This window comes from Danio rerio, chromosome 18, assembly GCF_052040795.2.
Source record: "Danio rerio strain M-AB ecotype USA chromosome 18, GRCz13ab, whole genome shotgun sequence".
In the NCBI taxonomy this organism is placed as follows: Eukaryota; Metazoa; Chordata; class Actinopteri; order Cypriniformes; family Danionidae; genus Danio; species Danio rerio.
This window is the reverse complement of record NC_141038.1, coordinates 53449471-53472500: the sequence shown is the minus strand read 5'-3', so window position 1 is coordinate 53472500 and position 23030 is coordinate 53449471. Positions and strand designations below refer to the sequence as shown.

At 35.9% G+C, this 23030-nt stretch overlaps 2 protein-coding genes across 16 annotated transcripts in view; one reads left to right on the top strand and one right to left on the bottom strand.

Annotated features, from left to right (window-relative positions):
- abcc8b (ATP binding cassette subfamily C member 8b) overlaps positions 1-2614 on the top strand; it is a 49379-nt gene extending 46765 nt beyond the window's left edge. For all 15 annotated transcript variants that reach the window (XR_015515258.1, XR_015515257.1, XM_087293427.1 and 12 more), the window contains one exon: positions 1597-2614. Coding sequence is in view for 13 of the 15 variants with exons in the window: in XM_087293427.1 (XP_087149553.1) it covers positions 1597-1734 (138 nt within the window). In the remaining 2 variants the exon portion in view is untranslated. The remainder of the gene's footprint in view (positions 1-1596) is intronic.
- The window catches only part of mob2b (MOB kinase activator 2b), an 86813-nt gene continuing 66201 nt past the window's right edge, over positions 2419-23030 (bottom strand). Inside the window, 5 exon segments of the mRNA NM_001045317.1 lie at positions 2419-3101; positions 3134-5379; positions 7546-7670; positions 9760-9853; positions 13459-13619. Coding sequence (NP_001038782.1) covers positions 5114-5379; positions 7546-7670; positions 9760-9853; positions 13459-13619 — 646 coding nt within the window. The 3' untranslated portion in view covers positions 2419-3101; positions 3134-5113.

Here is a 23030-nt window from a genome sequence, read left to right as displayed (position 1 = left end):
CATCATTTGGGAAATATTTAAAAAAAGAAAAAAAAAATCAAAAGGGGGCGAATAATTCTGACTTCAACTGTATGTATATATATATATATATATATATATATATATATATATATATATATATATATGTATGTATTACATGTAATTGTACATATATAATTTTGGCAGCTTGTTTCACAATTCAATCCCAATCATCATATTATGTACATTTATTTCTTCAAAATACAAGTTTACATCTTTCAATTTTCTGATTAATTTTCATTTCAAATGTTTGTGACTTTTTCCTCACACATTTTTTTTTTAATCCTGCAAAATGTATTTATATTTTCCTCAGATCAGCATTTGACAATTCTGGTTTGCTCGTCTCATATTTATGACCTCTCATGTGAAAAAACATCTGGAGTTTTTAATCTCAATTCAGTTTTTTTCTCTTACAAATTCTGATTTTATGTTAAATTTTTGTTTTGCTAATGTTTTATAATAAGGTTGTTTAGTAAGGTAATGTATTTACTAACATGAACAAATCATTCATTACAGTATTTATTCACATTTGCTAACAGTAGTTCATGAAAACAAAGCTGTTTATGGTTAGTTCATGTTAAATCACGTATTATATGCTACATGTTAATAAAGGCTGTTCAAGCATCGTTCATTAGTAATACATCAATTAATGAAACGTTATTGTTAAGTGTGACCAATATTTGATTATATAATTACATCTATCTGTCTGTCTATCCGTCCGTCCATCCATCCACCCACCCACCCACCCATCATCCATCCATCCATCCATCTATCTATCTATCTATCTATCTATCTATCTATCTATCTATCTATCTATCTATCTATCTATCTATCTATCTATCTATCTATCTATCTATCTATCTATCTATCTGCCAGTCCGTCCATCCATCCATCCGTCTGTCTATCCATCTATCTATCCATCTATCTATCTGTCTGTCCATCTGTCCGTACATCCATCCATCCGTCTATCTATCTATCGATAATCTATCTATCTATCTATCTATCTATCTATCTATCTATCTATCTATCTATCTATCTATCTATCTATCTATCTATCTATCTATCTATCTATCTATCTATCTATCTATCTATCTATCTATCTATCTATCTATCGGTCCATTTATCTATCCATCCATCGATCCGTCTCTCTGTCTGACCATCTATCCGTCCGTCCATCCATCCATCCATCTATCCATCCATCATTCTGTCAGTGTCTGTCTATCCATCCATCCATCCATCCATCCATCCATCCGTCCGTCCGTCCGTCCATCCATCTATATAAAATTGCTCATATATATATATATATATATGAATATAGTCACTATTTGAAGTGAATAAAAATCCATTCACCAAAGTTCTAAAGTCATAAAACTATTGAACAGCCATTCTTGCCATAAGACAGTTGAGAAAAAACTAAAATCATTTTTATCCATTTAGTTTTTGGTGCATATATCGATGTACTGATGTCATTTATTGATCTGAGTCATTTAGTTTTCACTTTTTAGTGACAAATTCTGAGTTTCCATCTCACTATTCTGACCTTCTTTACATGTATTTGTTGTTGTGTGTGTCGGACAGCATCGTGTTCACACTATCCTGGGCTCAGACGTGGTGATCGTGATGAAGCATGGTGGAATAATCGAATACGATGAACCGGACGTCCTGCTGGAGCAGAAGGACAGTGTGTTTTCTGCATTTGTGCGTGCAGACAAATAAAAACAGCACACTGCATCTGGAACGCTTGCGGCTGTATATGCTCTGTATAATAACTGTATATCTTGTACAATAAAGTTAACAGAAGGTGCTGAAAGCGTTTGACTGGATGATGGATTTCTATTGGTGGATCTCATGTGAGTGACAGGTTGATCCCGCCCTTATGCCTGTAAACACCAATCAGAGAACAGATGCAGCCGCTTCAGATGTTATCACTGGATTGGATGGGCATTATCAATGGTCATCAGCTGATAGATCTGGGCCAGTAGGGGCCTTCTGTGCCTACTGGTAGGCTCAGAAGGCTGTTATCATCCATCCACATAGTTAATCAGCTATAGTAATAGAGCAGACTCCAGATCCAGATGTGTTTTTACATTACTGTGAGGTTGATTTTAGGAGTTGGGAACCTTCCACCCCCAGCCGTACACGATCTATAGCTGAGACTACCAGGAAAAACAGGAGTGTTTGCAGGTTTGCTCACGAACACTACGTCCATATCTTTTACAGTCTAACTTGGAACATGTACATGTAGGGCTGTTTTTAGTATGCCAATGTGTTATGATGAATAAAGTGACACCGAGAGGCCTGTGGGTGAGCAGCTATGAGAGCAGTAATACCTTACACTTACCTGTAAAAGAACAACACACTTTATACAGTGAAGAATGGCACCAAATGCGACAATGTGCGTGACTTTTAAATATTTTATTAGGTTATAATTTTGCAGAGCTTAAAATATTAAATCGCTTTTAACTTAAAGTATTATTAAAATACATAAAACAAAAAGCCAGAACTGAGGAGCCCTGAAAAAGTCAACTAAAACAAACAAAACCGAAAAAATAAACAGAAAGAAACATGAAGAAATAAATTAAATAAAAAGCAAAAAGGTCCGGTCATCTCACCAAGAGGTCACAGAGCCGCAGTGATGATGATGAAGAACTCAAACAGCCGGCGTTCTTTTCTCAGGCGCTCCCAGATAATAATAATCTCTGCCATCATACATAGAGACTAAAGTGTACATTCTTTTCCGTTCAACGAATCGTCTTTTCAGAATGACGCTAGACATGATTACAACCCAAACGCGGGACGTCCAGAGCCCGGATCAACAGCAGACAACACCAATGTCTTTGTCATTTTCAGAGAGAGAGAAAAACAGATGCGGAGCCAGACTCTGGAGCCAACATGGCCGCCTAAACCGGCCTCCTCTACAGTGGTTAACATGCTAATACGCAACATGTACATGGAGGGCCGTTTTTTGTAGCTATATGATGAATAAAGTGACACCAAGAGGCCTGTGGGTGAGCAGGTAGCATTGACGGCTCTCTCAGTTCCTGAGTGCAAAAGCCTTGAACAAACACACACACACACACACACACACACACACACACACACACACACACACACATGTGTGTGCACATGAACACATGTATACATACACCAGAACACATGTATATGTATCTCCGAACACATACGCGCACGCAAACATCTATATGTGCACGCAAATACATATAGATGGACATGAACATATACACGCATACGTAAATGTGAACACATATGCGCTGCGAACACATCTATATGTGCACACATACGTGCACACGAACACATGAACACACACATGCACACGTATATATGGCCCACGATCACATAGGCGCTTACGAACGCACATATGCAAACGTGAACACATATATATGTGCACATGAACACATGTATATGCATACGCAATTACATACACGTGAACATATATACGCGCTTGCGAACGCATTAACACGTGCACACATATATACTCGTGCATAAACACATATACATGCGTATGCGAACATATACGCGCTCGCAAACACATATGCGCTCATGAACACAGACGTGCTCAAGAATACATCTATATGCACTCGCGAACACATACGTGCACACATACATACATGCACACATATACATGTGCACACAAACACATTTATGCGTATGCTAACACATCTATATGTGCAGGTGAACATATATATGTGCACACGTATGTGCACACCAACACATGCCTATGCGAACATATACGCGCACGGATCTATATGCAAACATATATATGCGCACACACGAACACCGGCATATGCGAACATATACGCGCACGCATCTTTATGTGAACATATACATGTACACACACATATGTGACCACGGACACATGCATATGTGAACATATACGCGCACGCATCTATATGCAAACATATATATGTGCACACATGAACACAGGCATATGCGAACATATATGCACACGCATCTTTATGCGAACATATGTGCACACACATATGTGCACATGGACAAATGCATATGCGAATATATACGCGCACGCATCTATATGCAAACATATATATGTGCACACAAGAACACCGGCATATGCGAACATATACGCGCACGCATCTTTATGCGAACATATATACGTGCACACACATATGTGCACACGGACACATGCATATGCAAACATATATGCGCACGCATCTAAATGCAAACATATATATGTGCACACAAGAACACCGGCATATGCGAACATATACGCGCACGCATCTTTATGCGAACATATGTTCACACACATATGTGCACACGGACACATGCATATGCAAATATATACGCGCATGCATCTATATGCAAACATATATATGTGCACACAAGAACACCGGCATATGCGAACACATACGCGCACGCATCTTTATGCGAACATATGTGCACACACATATGTGCACACGGACACATGCATATGCAAATATATACGCGCACGCATCTATATGCAAACATATATGTGCACACAAGAACACCGGCATATGCAAACATATACGCGCACGCATCTTTATGCGAACATATGTTCACACACATATGTGCACACGGACATATGCATATGCATATGTGAACACATGTACACACGCACGCAAACATATATATGCACGTGAACACATTTATGTTCACACAAATTTATACACGTATGTGTGAACTTATATACGTGTGTGAATATATATATTTACACATACACACACACATATATACGCTTACTCATATATACATGCGCACACACATATACACACGCACACACACATACACGCGCACACACACACACACCCTTTTACCCTATAAAAAATAAAAAGAAACCTTGATACCGACCCTTATGAAACCAAGAGAGGAGGGGAAAGTGCTGCTCGAATGCGTCGCCAAATTAGCCACAAAAGAAAAAGGTGAAAACGGGAGGAATTAGCAGACGACTCTTGGTTAAAGGGCCAACACGAGCTCCTCCAGCGCTCCTTTACTGGGTCCTAAAGACAACATGTTTGTGTAAGGGTGAAGGTTGGGGGAGGGGTTTGGGGCGCTGTAGTCCGTCTGAACCCGGGGGTCAGCTGTGCGTTCGGGCCCCGGGGGCTCATCTCTCTGTCACGTGGTTCTGTGGCGGAAGAGGTGTGCACAGCGCCTCCGTCAGGTCGTCCATTATTGAGGTCTCCTTGGGGTCCATCAGATTGAATTCCCTTATAAAAACTATGAAATGCGTGTAGAGTGTGTTTAGGTGTCCGTGCAGGTCCATGGCCACCGTCTCCTTATAGTGCGACCAGTAGATGTGAGCCAGAACGTGGAAGAGATACCTGCAGATCTTCTTCACCAGAGAGTCGAAGGTGTTGGGGAACTCCTTACCTGCAGGTTACACAGAGGACAAGGGCTTGTGTCAATACAGGACTTCAAATTTAAGACTGTAAGACGGTTATTAAGGACTATTTAGACTCATACAGGACTACATGCTGAGGATTTTTGACTTGCCTTACCATAAAATTTTAATGACTTATTTTTCAGCCACACATTTTAAACAATGTGTCACATTTGTAAACATTAGGGCTGCACGATATATCGTTTCAGCATCGATCTCGCAATGTGTGTGTCCACAACAGTCACATTACACAGGATATGCAATCTTGTGTCGAGTTGAGAATCGTGAAGTCATTGCAAAGTATAACCATAACAGAGTGAACCTTTATCATCTGCATGTGTTTAAAGACATTTTAAATGAGTTAAAAGCATTGAGGCACAATAACGTACAACATTCGTAACTTTAACGAAGAATACATTTACTGAATTATTAATGCAATGAAGACATTTTCAACCAATTTGGCATCACACAATGTCTAATATGAAACATCACGATGGACGATGGCATTGTAGGCAGTGGTGAATAAATTATTTATGATTATTTATGAATAATGAATTAATTAATTACGGATTAATTATTAGTCGCCTACCTTTTCTACATGACCAATCAATCTAAATTAATGACTTTCTCCCCCTTCAAAGAGGTTGTGTTCTCAGATTGTATTCGCAATATATATAGCAGAAAAACTAAACATTGCACTGTTAGATTTTTCCAATATCATACAGCCCTAATATACATTACACCTCTTTACAATAAAAACTCTTTACTATTAACTAGAATAAACTAAATGCATGCACAACAGTCTGTCCAGGTCAGTGTTTCATAAATGGAGAACTCATAAACATATGTTATTATAAGGAAGATAAGCCATATCGGTAAATTAAATGCTTTATTCAGCTAGATTGCTGATAATTGAACAGTTGCCAGACCGACTGGGTAGCTTTAAATAGACATGGGAAAATTCAAAACCGTTTAAAATGATTCAAGACCTACAAGACAACATTATAGCCACAAACCACAAACACCCTCGAAAACACTTGCACATATTTATTTAATAGAATACTGGGAAACATATAAATATATCAAAGTATAAATATATCAAAATTAATTTTTGTATTTACATGAATTAATTATACATGTTTTTTGTTGGGTGACACTTTATTTTGATGGTCCAATTGAGTATTAGTAGAGTGTCTGTTTAATATCTGCTGCTGAGCTAAACAGACATTTAACTGACTATAAGAAACTTTGCAAGTACATGTCAACTTACACTAACCCTAACCTAACAGTCTCTGTATAGTCTATTGAGAATTAGTAGAATTAATAACTTCAATTCAACAAACAGACCATCGACATAAAGTGTGACCTTTTGTTGTGATGAAGCTGAATTTCTAGCATCATTACTCATAATTACTAATCATTCAGAAATCATTCTAATATTAATGATATCATTAATAATAAATGTACAAAATGCTGATCAATTATAAATAATAATAATAATATATATATATATATATATATATATATATATATATATATATATATATATATTAGATAGATTTTAAATGCATTCATGAAACTCTTTAAAGGATAATCTGATTAATAAATCAATTACAAATGTAAACACTATTATATTAAATCATAATATTAATTTAAATTGAAGCATTATATATAATTCACTGTGAATGTTAATCAATTTAATGAGTGTATATACAGTATATATCATCCATCACCTAATGCATCATTGTGGAATAAAAGCCTTTATTTCCTTTGAAAATGTAAGAATAAAAAATGTCTGAGCTCAACAATTAGATTTTATTCTAAATACATTTCAGTAAATTATTATAAATCCAAAAAAATCTATAAAAATTATCAATATTTTTTTAAATTACATGATAGAAAAACTACAAAAACCTGAAGTTGCTGTTAAAACTTCGCAAACTTAATTGTTTTTCTCCACTTCCTAAACATTTATTTTTATATATTTGTTATCTGTACACTAAAACTGATCATTTGCATTTAAACTTACACCAAGACTGTATACACGAAAAACAAAAAATAATATTTGAGGTTTGTACAGTGTACAGTGTGTGTAATCAGACTGTTGCTCCAGCAGGGGGCATCACACACACACATATGCATGCACACACACTCACCATATTTAGTAGGAAAGATGTCCTCATCAGTCACCAGCTTCTGCACTGAACTCATGACGAAATCCACATACTGCGGCGCTGTGCACTTCGTCTTCTTCCCTTTCTCATCATACCAGAAATATGTCCTGAGACAGACAGACGGATATTTCATTCAGAAAAAAACGAACAATCATCTGTTCATAAACATTCAAATCAAAAACAATTCACACACACTGAACACACACTCAATGCCATGCAGAAAACACACAGCACACAATGCATGCCTAAAACACGCACACAAAACACCTGCAAATACACTCTGTGGTGTTTTGTTTATTTAGAATATATAAATATATATATAGTAAAACATCCCCATTAACTCAGTTGTTTGTAATTTTCAGATATCATGGTTTTGTTGTGTATTAACAAGGACATTTTCCAAAAAACATGACCAAAACGGCATTACATAGATTAGAATTAAGCCTCATAGCACATTTTAATGGGTAAAACATAGGAATATATATATATATATATATATATATATGAGCAATATCACACGAGTAACAGTGTGCTATGGCTGTATATCAGCACTAGTGGGAGGAGTGCGTTGACACGAGGCCGCAGGTCTTAGCGCCCCACCAGTGCTGATATACAGTCATAGCACACTGCTACTCATGTGATATTGTGTTTATACAACAAGTCGATGGCACAATCTTATATATAAAAAAGAAAATCAAACACAGAGAGTCTAAAACCCTTTTGTATGAGGAACTACTTTCTACCGCCATTCATTCACATCTGCAGCTGACGTTAGAACAGCAGAAGCCGTTACTAATTCTCCAACGTCACTGTAGAGCTAGTGTTTGAATGATTCTCTATAGCGTAATGTGAAGCGGCGCTCCTGGTGTGTGACCCTCTTAAGGTGATGACAAAACAGCAAATTTTGCTCACATTTTAGGATTATAAGGCTGAACATGACATGAAATGCCATCTGTCGACAGAGATTTCTCACCAGACTGCTGTTGTGTTTGCGATAAGGAGGGACAAGGCTGAATCCAGCTTTATTCGCAGCTTCTTATTGACTCTATCCGGTCCTCTTTAAAACCCACGAGTCCTGGCGCCATCTTGTGGATAGATAACGTCAACCGTCTTTGGCCACCGCCGAGCTCTCAGAAATTGTTTATTTAATATTTTAAAATAGGCACTATTCTTACAAATAAACAGCATAGTTGCAATCTAAACAGCTACATTCTCCACTAAAGAAGTCTCAAAAGTGCATTTTGTTGTCTAACAGCAGTAATATTTATAACTGTAGCCTGCTTGTTGCTTGCTGTATGTGGGCGGAGTAATACACAGAGGTGAAGGGTGAAGAGGCCTTTGTGTGATGTTAGTGGCAAAATATCGCACGGCTATCAGCCAATCAAGAACCAGACAGAACTGTTGTATATGTATATTGATACAACAGTTGTGTCTGGTTCTCGAATCTGATTGGTTGATAGCCGTGATATATTTAAGTAATATCAGCACCCGTACAGCCTCTTTACCCTTTGTGTATTACTCCGCCCACATACAGCCAGCAGAAAGCAGACGCTACAGATCTACAGTGTAAAAGATGCTTGCTCAGCTGTTTAACTGTCAGCTTACGATTTGAATCCAACGCCAAAGAAAGTAGTTCCTCATACAAAAGGGTTTTTGAGACTCTCCATGTTTGATTTTGTTTTTATATACACAATTATGCCGTCAAACTGTTGTATAAACGCAATATCACACGAGTAGCAGTGCGATATGGCTGTATATTGGCACTGGTTGGGGCACAGCACACACCTCCCACCAGTGCCGATATACAGCCATATCGCACTGCTACTCATGTGATATTGCTCATAAATAAATATATAAATATATATATATATATATATATATATATATATATATATATATATATATATATATATATATATATATATCTTTGTTATTTACAAGCTATTTTTTTATTTCCAAAGGACTTATTTTTCTTTTTACAAAGTCTAATCGTGTCACATAGACGGCTAAAACAAATAAAGCGCTCTAATAACACCTCAGTTTGTTTACTCTTGTGTTTGATCTGTTCATTTCTGATCATAATGAAAAGTTCAGCAGTGAGGACGAGCTATTCTCTCTCTCGGTGCTCAGGGGTCGTGGCCTCAGCCTCAGGGGTCGTGACCTCTGCAGAAGCGTGTGAATAATAGATTTGCTCACGTGCTGTAGGCGCTCATGGCCGGACACGTGTCTCCTGTGCAGAACTCAGAGATGGTGCTGTACTGCAGGTTGATCAGATTGAAGAACGTCGTGGCTGAGAAAATAAAACACACACACACAGAGAACACTCAAGGATTAATCAATGACCATCACACACTCTAATCTGTCAATCAAGCGTCTGACAAGTGTATCAATAGTAGATAGTAACCATTATTTGTAAGGGTGTCACGATCCTCCAAATCCTCGATTCGATTACATTTTCGATTCTGAAGGCGCGATTCGATTTAATTAAATAGATAGATTTTGGTAATTATGTGTGTAACTTACCTTTATTCATTTACTGTATGATCTGGTTATGGGTAAAACAAAGACCATGCAGGTCAGGTAGTTTAAACGGTAGGCTACAAATAATTAATGCGTTATTAATTAATTAATTATTCATAATCGAAAATCGAATCGTGACTAAAGAATCGAAAATGTAACCGAATCGAGGATTTGGAGGATCGTGACACCCTTATATAATAGTCACATTATTATTCTATTGTCTATGCACCCGTAAAAAAATCACATTATTACAATTATTACACACATTGTTACATCTAAATGAATGCACAGTTATCAATTTTATAGTATTTGCTTGTATTTTACTAACAATATTCTCTCATCGTTTTAATAATCATATGAGTCCTCATTTTCTTTCTTATTTGTGCATGCATTTATCAAAACTCTAATTGTGCGTTTCGTTTATTTCCTTTCTGTATATATGTTTAATTCAATTCATCTTTATTTAAAGCAGCTTAACATAGAAGATCTACTATAAAAGTCACATTATTAGGCTATTGTCTATGCAATCTGCAATGCTTTGGCAATACGAGAGAGATTATAGACAGATTCATGCATTTGTTATGCATTAAAATAAATCACATGCAATTAAATACTCCTAAATGAACTAGAAGTATTATTCAAAGCATCCCAAAAGCATTTTAATGCACACAATATTTCCCATGAGAGATCTCACAGCATTTTTAATAAAACAAATGCATCTTTTATACCGTATGCATGTCATTTATACTCAGACTAGGTCATATATTGAGCAGATGTGAAAGTGATCCTGTAATCGAGTGATGTTTGAAAGCTGTAAAGACGCAGCTGTGAAATTGCTGATCCTCAGCAATGGCTTCAATTCTCCATAAAAGGCAGTGATGTGGTTTATTAAGCGTGTTTATGGAATCTGAAAGTGTATTACAGTTTCCTAAATTAAGCCGCTCTTTCGCGTGTGTTTTTCTTTGGAGATAACATCGAGGGAAACGCAAACAATGGCGTGATTGGAGCCTCAGGAATGTTTGTCTGAGCCGCTTTTATTGCGGTTATGCAAGATGAAATCATACAAATGAAAGAAGAGATGTTTTCAAAACACACCTGGAACGAAGACGCAACAAACCCAGACGCTCACAGCAGGTCAAAGGTCACATCGCTTCACACACACATAAACAGCTGAGGTCAAAATTATCCACCCTCCTGTTTATTTTGATTTCTTTTACAAATATTTCCCGAATGATGTTGAACAGATTCAGGAAATGTTCACAGTATGTCTGATAAAATTTTTTCTTCTGAAGAAAGCCTTAGTTGTTTTATTTCGACTAGAATAAAAGCAGTTTTAATAGTTTTAAACACCATTTTAAGGTCAATATTATTAAGCAATATTAGTTTTGGAAACCACTGTTATACAATGACTTGCCTAATTACCCTAACTTTACCCTAATTACCCTAGTGAAGCCTTTAAATGTCACTTTAAGCTGAACACTAGTGTCTTGAAGAATATCTAATATTATGTGCTGTGATCATGGCAAAGATAACAGAAATCAGTTAATATTAGAGACGAGTTATTAAACTATTATGATTAGAAATGTGTTGGCAGAATCTGCTCTATGTTGAACACGAAAAATATACAGGAGGGTGAATAATTCTGTTCTGTTTGGAATTCACATTCAGTTTTCATTGGTGGCCATATTAGAGTGCTCTCTATGTTTTAAGAAGTATGAGCTTATTTTTTAATACTTTAGACATTATTTCTAAAGTTGACATACAATTCTAAAGTGTGGAAAATTTTGTGGTATTTTACTTGAATTTAGCCTCTTTGCGACTTAAAATTACGACTCTTAACTTGTTCATTTGTCAGCAAATTTTAGGGTCAGTAAAACATGTTTATTTTATTGGCTTGCGTTTTGTTTAACCAGTTAAACTCTGCTGTTATTTTAGGATTTCCGCCTGGATTTCGCCTACCCAAATTTAAAAGCTTCCCAAATCCACATTCAGAGGTGTAAATGCAAAAATGTGGTATCATTTTAAAGAAAACCCTTTGGATTTTCATAAAACACTATTGAAAGTGTTTAAAATATCTGTATATGTTGTCTGTGTTATAATAAACACCTAAAGAAAGAGGCATTTTTGGTATTTTTTTTTATATAAACTCAAGTTTAAAAGAGTACCTTTTAGGTTGTGTGTGGTCTAGCGTGCTGTAATTAATGTTGGTGGTTCCTGCACATGTCTGTAACCATAGGAAAACAGAAAAATGTCTCCACCATAATCTATGCAAAAGTTATTGTAATACAACTGATGAGAGGTGCTGTACAAGCCACAGGGAGCGATCATTGTTTTCATATTTCACTATTCTTTTGTTTGATCAAACATAATTCACTGTGTTTGGAGCACGTCAGACATATAAAGGATTACTTATGCACATCACCTCAAAAACAGAGGAGAATGGCCCTGAAGCGCACAGCATAAGGTAAGAGATGACAGCTGTCTGTGCTATCTGGGGCTGCTTATTGATCATGAATGCATTGTTTTCACTTCTGTGCCATGGAAACACCGAGATTCATTCGGCAACTGTTTGATATGTGAATATAATTCAGTAAAAACAATGCTAGAACCGTATGAGCACCGGCAAGAGCTTTCATTTGAGCTATAACTTGTACATGTGTCTTATATGAACCAAAGTGATGCATATGTGCATAAAATATAGATTCTACACTTTCAAACGAAACCACGTAAGGGTGCAATGCTAGCCCTTTAAATCTTAAAGCGAAAGCCGATGTCGTCACGGTACGTCACGGTACCGGGTCCGCGGAGTTTATCTGTTTAAAGCAGTATGATTAAGGTTATTAAGATGCATTCGAAAAGTCTTACAAAATTACTTTATATTATTTCAGAAAAGTATTAAATAATTATTACAAAGCATTTTCTCATTGATGTTTTTATCTTCCCTCATTTATTTCTGCTTTTAAATTGGGAGCTTGATCTTTCCTCCAACAACTTTTAACCTTGCACAATATGCAAAAGTGACTTTTATGAACGTGTGTATTAGTCTGCAGTGCTATATTGGGTGTGTTGATGTTGTATATTATGCTACAGACACCTTGTAATAATCTGCAGCACATTTTCTGTTATTTTACACACTAGATATCATTTCTAAATGTTCTAAACCACTAAAATGTCAGTAAAAGTCACTTTGTTAAACTGTTGAGTTCAATTTTCAACATCAGAAGTGGACAGAGGAGAGATCAGCATCCCGTAATGCAATTCAACACCAGAAATAACCCAAAACACACACAAAAATACAGAAAGTGTTCATTAACAGATATCGTTTACAGTGCACTAGAAAGTGTGTTAGCATGCAAGGTGTTCATTAAGTCTTACTATTGCTGGCGAGCCACTCATTGAGGTCGATTTCTCTGGGCAGAACCACCAGCTCCTTCAGCTCGAAGTCCACCACCCGTACTTTGGTGTATTCGGCGTCCAAATAATGTTTCTTCTCCTCGGTCGGCGGCTTCTTTCCATTGGGCTTCCCTTTGCCCTTCCTGTAGAAGACATAGACTGACGTCAACCATAGAGGAAGAATACCAGAACACTGTTTACAGAAGCTGCATATGCTTCAGTGCATCAATAAACAGATGGAATTATATGTATAGCTGAAGACTATATTATTAGCCCTCCGGTGATGTTATTATATTATTAATTATATATATATATATATATATATATATATATATATATATATATATATATATATATATATATATAATTATATTTCTAATTTCTAATCATGATAGTGTTAATAACTCATTTCTAATAACTGATTTATTTTCTCTTTGTCATGATGACAGCACATAATATTAGACTAGATATTCTTCAAGATACTAGTATTCAGCTTTAAGTGGGATTTAAAGGCATCACTAGGTTAACTAGGCAGGTAAGGATTGTTCTGTAGACAAAAAATTGTGCCAAAATAAAAGAAATAGGGTTTTTCTAGAAGAGATATTTTATAGAAAACATCCTTGCTTTGTCAAACATTACTTGGAAAATGTTTTTAAAAATAATTTAAATTTCATATGAGGGTGAATAATTTTGTTTTAAACTGATATTTATGTAAAGATATGTATTAATATTATATTTAAAAAAAAGTAATTATAGTGTATAAATTGGAATAAATATTATATGTGAATAATTTAATTATAAAAAAATATATAAAAAAACACAAAAAATGTACCAGACATTTAAGAATATCTTGTGGTTATTATTATTGTTATTATTATTATTATTATCATCATCATTATTATTATCCTTAATATTATTATCCCTATTATTATTATAATTATTATTATACTTATTATAATAATAATAATAATAATAATAATAATAATTATTCCTACTATTATTATTTTAATTATTATTATTATTATACTTATTATTGTTATTATTATTATCCCTACTATTATTATTATAATTATTATTATTATTATACTTATTGTTATTATTATTATTATCCCTACTATTATTATTATAATTATTATTATTATTTTAATTATTATTATTATTATAATCTTTCATATTATTATCATCATTATTATAATTATTATCATTAATATTATTATCCCTATTATTATTATTATTATTATTATTATTATTATTATCCCTACTATTATTATTGTATTTATTATTATTATACTTATTATTATTATTATTATCCCTACTATTATTATTATAATTATAATAATAATAATAATAATTATTATTATTATTATCCCTATTATTATTATTATTATTATTATTATTATTATTATAAAAACATCAACAAATACAGGCAATTTAGTTAATCAATTCCCCTATAGAGCATGTGATTGAACTGTGGGGGAAACCGGAGCACCCACGCCAACACGGGGAGAACATCCACACAGAAACTGACCCAGCTGGGACTTGATCCACTAACCTTCTTGCTGTGAGGCGACAGTGCTAACCACTGAGCCACCATATCACCACCAAAATAGCATTATCAAATTATACAAATTCTAAATGTCCATTAAGATATTAATATTAAGTCAAAAAAAATAAAACAAACTTTTTAATAAACACTTTTTTTTGCAAGACTTTTTGCCATAACAATAAAAATAAAAATCCTGAAGCTCAAATTTCGATTCCCAAGAGACACGAGCGCATCGCAAATATTGTAGACGGACTCAATGTGCTTCCTATAGGAGATGCTTTATTATTATTATTTAAGGGGTCTGTAGTTGTGGTTCTGCAGGGTTATGTAAGCAGCGCGCACACACACACACACACACACACACACACACACACACACACACACACACACACACACACACACACACACACACACACACACACACACACACACACACACACACACACACACACACACACACACACACACACACACACACACACACACACACACACACACACACACACACACGCTCTGCTGACGTTAAAGAGTGAATGAACAGCAGTGTGTGCTCATGCATGTTTCCAGTGCAGGTCTGAGAACAGTTAAACACAGGCTGTAATTAAAGCCGGAGCCACAGACACGCAGGCTTTTCCTTCCACATCTATTTATAGCACAGCAGGCTTGAGTTACAGTCAGACCCACCGGCCCCAGCCAGACCTCCAGCACCTCCAAACACACGTCACACACACACTGACACAGTTGAAACCAGAAGTTTACATTCTGTACACTCTACATAAAGGAACATAACCACTGCTTTAAAAAATGAATTTTGAGAATGTTTTATTAATTTCTAGACAGTCAAAAGTTTACACACATGTCCTTGGTGTTGTTTAGCTTTGCTTTTAAACTGTATAACTGTGGTCAAATGTTTTGGGTCTCCTTCCACAAGCTTCTCACAGTAGTTTGCAGGAGTTTTGGCTCATTCCTCCTGCAGAATTGCTGTAACTGAGTCAGATTTGTAGGCTGTCTTGCTCGCACAAGCTTTTTCAACTCTCCCCACACATTCTCTATAGGATTGAGATCAGGGCTTTGTGATGGCCACTCCAAAACATTCACTCTGCTTTCCTTAAAGCACATTTGAACTCATTTGGCAGTGTGCTCAGGGTCATGGTTTGTCTGGAAGAGCCATTTGTGGCCAGTTGTAATGTCCTGGCTGATGTGTTGAGATGTTGCTTCAGTATTTCTCCATAATGTTCTGTCTTCATGATGCCATCTATGCTGTGAAGTGGACCAGTCCCTCCTGCAGCAAAACAGCCCCACAACATGATGCTGCCGCCCCCATACTGCACAGTTGGGATGGTGTTCTAGGCTTGTGTGTTTCCCCTTTGTCCTCCAGATGTAACACTGCTCATTATGACCAAACAGTTCAATCTTAGCTCCATCAGAGCACAGGACATGCCTCCACACATTACTCTTTTTCCCAGTGTCATTCAGCTAATGGTAATCTGGCTTTGTTGTTGATTCTGGCTTGTTGATTCTCCCATGTTGTCACAGAAGGAAGCAGTGTGTTTGAGCTTTTCCTTCAATACTATTCTACAGTTGTGCCTCACATTAACTGTAATGTTGTGAATTAGCCAATCAGAAACTTCCAAAACCCTGACATCATCATCTGAGCTTTATCAGAGGCAGAATGATCTTACTGTATGTAAACTTGACCTTCAAGAAGAGTTATAACAATTTCTCAATAAATATCTCTCTCATTATCCTGCTAATATGCAGAACAGAAACACATGAGATGATCCTGACTTACCTAAAAGGGAAACAGTTTAGTCACATTAACAGCTGACTTGTTTTTAATGGTTATGTGCCATTTTATACAGTGTAACGACCCATCACTGACGTGACATGGAGGAACATGCAGTACCGGTGTTGTATCCAAATCACACAGCGCACATCAAATTGACAAGCATAACCTGAATGTGTTCACAAGAATTAAAAACGCCAACATGGGAGGAACGTATACCACATTTTAAAAGTGAAAGCACCTGATATTCACTGATTATAAGTTCAGTATTTATTACATGATGGCCTGTGGCTTTCAGGAAAGTGAAATGATGCAAAAGAGGTTTCTGCCTAATAACCCGACTTCCTTCCCGGGATCTCAATCTAACAATGAACACACACACACACTCATGAACGGAAAGAGAAGTGTATTGTAAACTTGCTTTTCCAGACATGAAGTCTGAGAAGCGGCGGCTTTATTTCTCAACATGTGAACGAGACGCTGTGAATGTGGAAAGACGGAGTTGGGAACATCTGATTGTGCGCTATTTTGACTCTCTTGCATGATCTCAGGCAAATACTCAGAAGCTGCATGTTTGGTGAGACGTGTGGAAAAACATTCCAGCGACCTGCTGACGTATTTCTGCACTTTCAAAGTCAAGATGGACATACAACGCATACCGTGGTTAATTGATGCATTGTCCAATCTATCAAAATAAGATGCATTTTTTCACAGAACATCCTGGGCGTAGTGTAAGGCTTCTCGATCTATTGGAAATAGTTGTACTGCATTTATTAACTGCTCTACGTTACAATAATCTAAACATCTGCAGCAGAATGTGAACTATTTCAACTATTGAGAAATGTGAGAATCTGACGTGTGCAGTGATCATCGAGAGCAGGAAAATGACAAATATCCAAGTAATAACCTGTCTGAAAAGAGTATTATTATAACTAATGCTGAATTATTAGGATTTTAAAAATAGTTTAGGGTAAATTAATTGACACACAAGAAAAAAAAAAGGATTTTAAGAACTAAATTAGACTGTTAACATACATATATATATATATATATATATATATATATATATATATATTTTTTTTTTTTTTTTTTGTAGCAAAACAACATTTGCTAGATCTTCTTTCACTAAATTATGTGATAACATTAAGGGTAAAGAGGAAGAAAGCGATGTGGTAAAGTAGTTAATCGTGTAAACTACAGCTCCTTTCACTCATATAGACCTCTCCAGAAAATGAACGTCAATTTTCCGGCTAAGGATCATATGTGAACAGGCCCTATTTGAAAATACTGGTAAATTAATTAATTAATTCATTCATTTTCTTTACACTTTCTTGAAAAGTCTGCATTGTTTTGAACATTAAATTGACTTTATACAGCTGTTCAAATAAAGAAAGTTTATATTAATGTCTGTTTTCGCATCCTGTTGGTGTTTCACTTTCGAAAAGTATCATTTTTTTTAAATGATTCAGTTCAATCGCAATGACTCACTTATTAATAATGAGTTGCTGCCACCTACTGGCGGTATTAAATTGACAATTTCAAATATCAGTATTCAGTCCAATGCTTTGTGTTTACAGTATCAGAGCATTATCAATGCATGTATAATTGCAATGTTGAAATGATCATGTGTCCCTGTAAGACAATAATAACTTTAGTTGTCCAAGGTAGTCTTTAAGATATCAGAAGACACAATAGAACAAGATGATAAAAAGGGCAGCACGGTGGCTCAATGGCTAGCACTGTGGCCTCACAGCAAAAAAGGTTGCTGGTTCGAGTCCCAGCTGAGTCAGTTGGTGTTTTTGTGTGGAGTTTGCATGTTCTCCCCTCTCGGGTTTTCTCTGGGTGCTCCGGTTTCCCCCACAATCCAAACACATGCGCTAATAGGGGAACTGATGAACTAAATTGGCTGTAGTGTATGAATGTGTGTGTGTGTGTGTGTGTGTGTGTGTGTGTGTGTGTGTGTGTGTGTGTGTGTGTGTGTGTGTGTGTGTGTGTGTGTGTGTGTGTGAATGAGTGTATATGGGTGTTTCCCAGTACTGGGTTACACCTGGCAGTTCATCTGTTGTGTAAAACAGATTCTGAAATCATTGGTGGTTCATTCCACTGATAAATAAAAGGACTAAGCTGACAGAAAATGAATGAATGTTCATATTTTGTTATTCACATTTGGTGGGAAAAGCTGATAACTGCGCTAATCCCGATGACTTAAAAAGGCGAAGTCACTCAACGTTGCTCTTCAGATCAGGAAGTCTCCGCATATTTCCTCAGAACTGAAACACAGATCCGACTCTGATACCGAACTGCATTCTGACTGCAGACTCCAGACTGGCGGCCCCGAGCAGCCACCAATGCTCCGGGCCCTGAAAAGTGCCATTTAAAAGACCATTATAGTAACATCAAATTAGTCCTTTCTCAGAAAAGCCGCAGTCTGTGGGAACGCGCAGGCAGTAGGGCTGTTTTTAAGAGACTAAAATTAGACGGACGTCAACTTGCAGCTTTAGCAGTCGCTTCTTGCATTAAATCAGTCGCTTTGAGCAATCCACACAGTTCAGGCAAAGCGTCATTTATGGTATGGATGGTGTGTTTACAGAATACAGAGTTATTTTAGAAATATATGTATTTTATTTTATATATATTTAAAAGTTCAACCATACATATTTTTATTATTATTATACAATATTTCTGTTCCTGTTTTCCCAATGAAAATGATTCGGATTAACCAGGAGCAGAACATCTGTGTGTCTTAGAGCAACACTGAACTGTTTCCAACCTGAACGAATCCTTTACTGAGTCAATGATTCAGTAATTGACTCATTGAAGGGATAGTTCACTTAAAAAAGGACATTCACTCAGCCACAGGTCATCCAAGGCGTAGATGACTTCTTTTATTCAGTAGAACATTAAAGAAGATCGCCATCAGACCGACAGGACTACAAACTGACTTCATTTGCAAATGGCGGATGTATGTCTGACGATGACAGCACGGTGGCTCAGTGGTTAGCATTGATGCCTTTCAGCAAGAAAGTTGCAGGTTCGAGTCCCAGCTGGGCCAGTTGGCCATAGTGTATGAGTGTGTGTGTGTGAATATGAGAGTGCATGGGTGCTTCCCAGTACTGGGTTGCAGCTGGAAGAGCATCAGCTGAGTAAAACATTCATTCATTCATTTTCTTGTCGGCTTAGTCCCTTTATTAATCAGGGGTCGCCCCAACGGAATGAACCGCCAGCTTATCCACTATATGTTTTACACGGTGGATGTCCTTCCAGCTGCAACCCATCTCTGGGAAACATCCATACACACTCATACACTACAGACAATCTACCCAATTCATCTGTATCACATGTCTTTGGACTGTGGGGGAAACCGGAGCACCCTGAGGAAACCCACACAAACGCAGTGAGAACATGCAAACTCCATACAGAAATGCCAACTAACCCAGCCGAGGCTCGAACCAGCGACCTCCTTGCTGTGAGAGGACAGCACTATCTACTGCGCCACTGCGTCGCCTGAGTAAAACATATACTGGAATACTTCATTCCTCTATGGTGACCCCTGATAAAGGGTCCAAGCTGAAGAAAAATGAATGAATGAATGTTTGAATGTTTGTATTTCTTACATGAACCAATCATTTGGCTTCACAAGACCTCAGTATGTCATCAGAATCATGGCTATTGATTTGGACTTAATATTTCTCTTAATATTTAATATTCCTCTGAAGGAACAAATCTGACCTGTGGGTGAGCAAATGAATGGGTGAACTATCCCTTTCAGACTGTGCTTTCAATGCCACTTATTATTCAACATTTTTAGCTACAACTTACTGTCAGACAAGCATCTACACAAGCAGTACATCACTGCAAACACTTATCCAACAATAATAAATGCACCACCTCCCAGAGCTGAAGAGGAATTATTAGCATTTGTCAAGCATGTGAAAATCCCAGGAATTACCGAGCAGCTTCCTGACGTTTACATGTGTATGAAAGATAGCACACTTCTTGAAGAGGAATACTAAGCTGTGAAAGGAACTTGCATGCATAACTGGCTCTCCATGATGAATCCTCCAATTGAAGACGCTGTATATACGCGAACGGCGGTCCTCACGGAATAAGTGTTTGTTAATAAACGATAAAAATAAGAGCCCTTCTTCTTTCTGTTTGTCACTTTACAGCTCACCTGAAGCCGAGAACAAGCCCCGAGCCAGACGACACTGCATCTGAACACTAAAACAAGCTGGAAGGCAGTAAAGCAACTTATATTGTTCAGACTTTGCTCTGGATATAGCAGATAAACACCAAATCTGGGTTACGGATGCATCTTATACCCTACTGTTCCTCCTATTTAGACCTTTAGACTGAATCATTTGAGATATTTACACTCATAATGCTTTAAATATGGTCTAAGTCATACATGCACATGTTCAGGTTTTCGTCATGCAACTAAATACGTTGCTCTATTTATTTTTACTGCATTTACTGGAGTGGATTCCTCATTTTAGATTTTCACTTAAATATTATTTGGTGCTCTTAATTTCAACACACATACGCTCTATGCTAGCTAAAGCATTTTTCAACTCTATATATATATATATATATATATATATATATATATATATATAAGTGGAGTATAAGGAAAGAGTTTAACTTGCATTTAAAAAATGAGCCTAAAAGTCACACTGTACAACAAGAGTTCATTAATTAATGATAGTTAATGTATTTACTAACTAATCATTAATGAATCACAGCTCAACATTTACTAATGTGTTATTAAAATCCAAATGTATCCTTGCTAACATTAGTTAACGAAAATAAAGTTGTTCATGTTAACTCACAGTGCATTATACTGTTAACAAGCAAACATAAATAATGTAATAAATAAATCATTCAGTGTTTGTTTATGGTAACAAATACATTAACTAATAAACCTTATTATAAAGTATTACCAAAATAATATGCACCAAGTGTTTTGTTTTTTATGCAAACGAAAATTGCATGCAAAATACATTACTGTACATACAGATGAAGTCAGAATTATTCGCCCCCCTGAATTATTTTTTTCCCCCAATTTCTGTTTAACGGAGAGCAGATGTTTTCAACACATTTCTAAACATAATAGTGTTAATAACTCATCTCTAATAATAGATTTATTTTATCTTTGCCATGATGACAGCACATAATATTCGACTAGATATTCTTTAAGACAAAGTGACATTTAAAGGATTCACTGGGTTAATTAGGGTAACTAGGCAGGTTCGGGTAATTAGGCAAGTTATTCTATAATGATGGTTTGTTCTGTAGGATAAAAAATTTGATTAAAGAGGTTAATAATTTTGTCCTAAAAAAATTACTAACCGCTTTTATTTTAGCCGAAATTAAACAAACAAGACTTTTTTCAGAAGAAAAAATATTATCAGACATACTGTGAATATTCCCTTGCCCTGTTAAACATAATTTGGGAAATATTTAAAAAAAAGAAAATAAAATTCAAAAGGGGGCTAATAATTCTGACTTCAACTGTATATATATATATATATATATATATATATATATATATATATATATATATATATATATATATATATATATATATATATATATATATATATATATTCAAAACACAAACAGTGAATTGGGAATTTCACAGGTGGTACAAAACCCATTATTACTGCAGTATATAGACTTAGAACAACAAATTGCATACTTTTAAACTATTTGTAAAGTATGCTTGGGTTATTTTTATGCAAACCTCTTATATGTCACCTATTTGCACCATTCAGTCCACTGAAACAAGAATAACTTGTGCTGTCCTGGCTGTAATTCACCCTAATTATAACATATGCATGCATCAGCCTCACATGCAAACATTACAGCAAAGCAACATGGCAGAGGATAAAGAGTGGGACATATTCGCATATGCCTTTCACCTTAATATAATTTCATTCGCAAATAATAAATAGAGAAATCATATTAGTAGCCAATGACAGTACAACATGGCCTATTAAATAGCGCAGTTTTAACAGTCACACTTTACAATAGGGTTTCATTAGTTCATATATTTATTATACTAATATGAGCAATACTTGTACAGCATTCATTAATGAAAGTTCAACACTTATTAATGCATTATTAATATCAAAACTTAAGTTAATGCACAGTGTGTTAACATTAACTAACAATGAGTGACTGTATTTACATTACGTAACGTTAACTCAATATTAATCAATG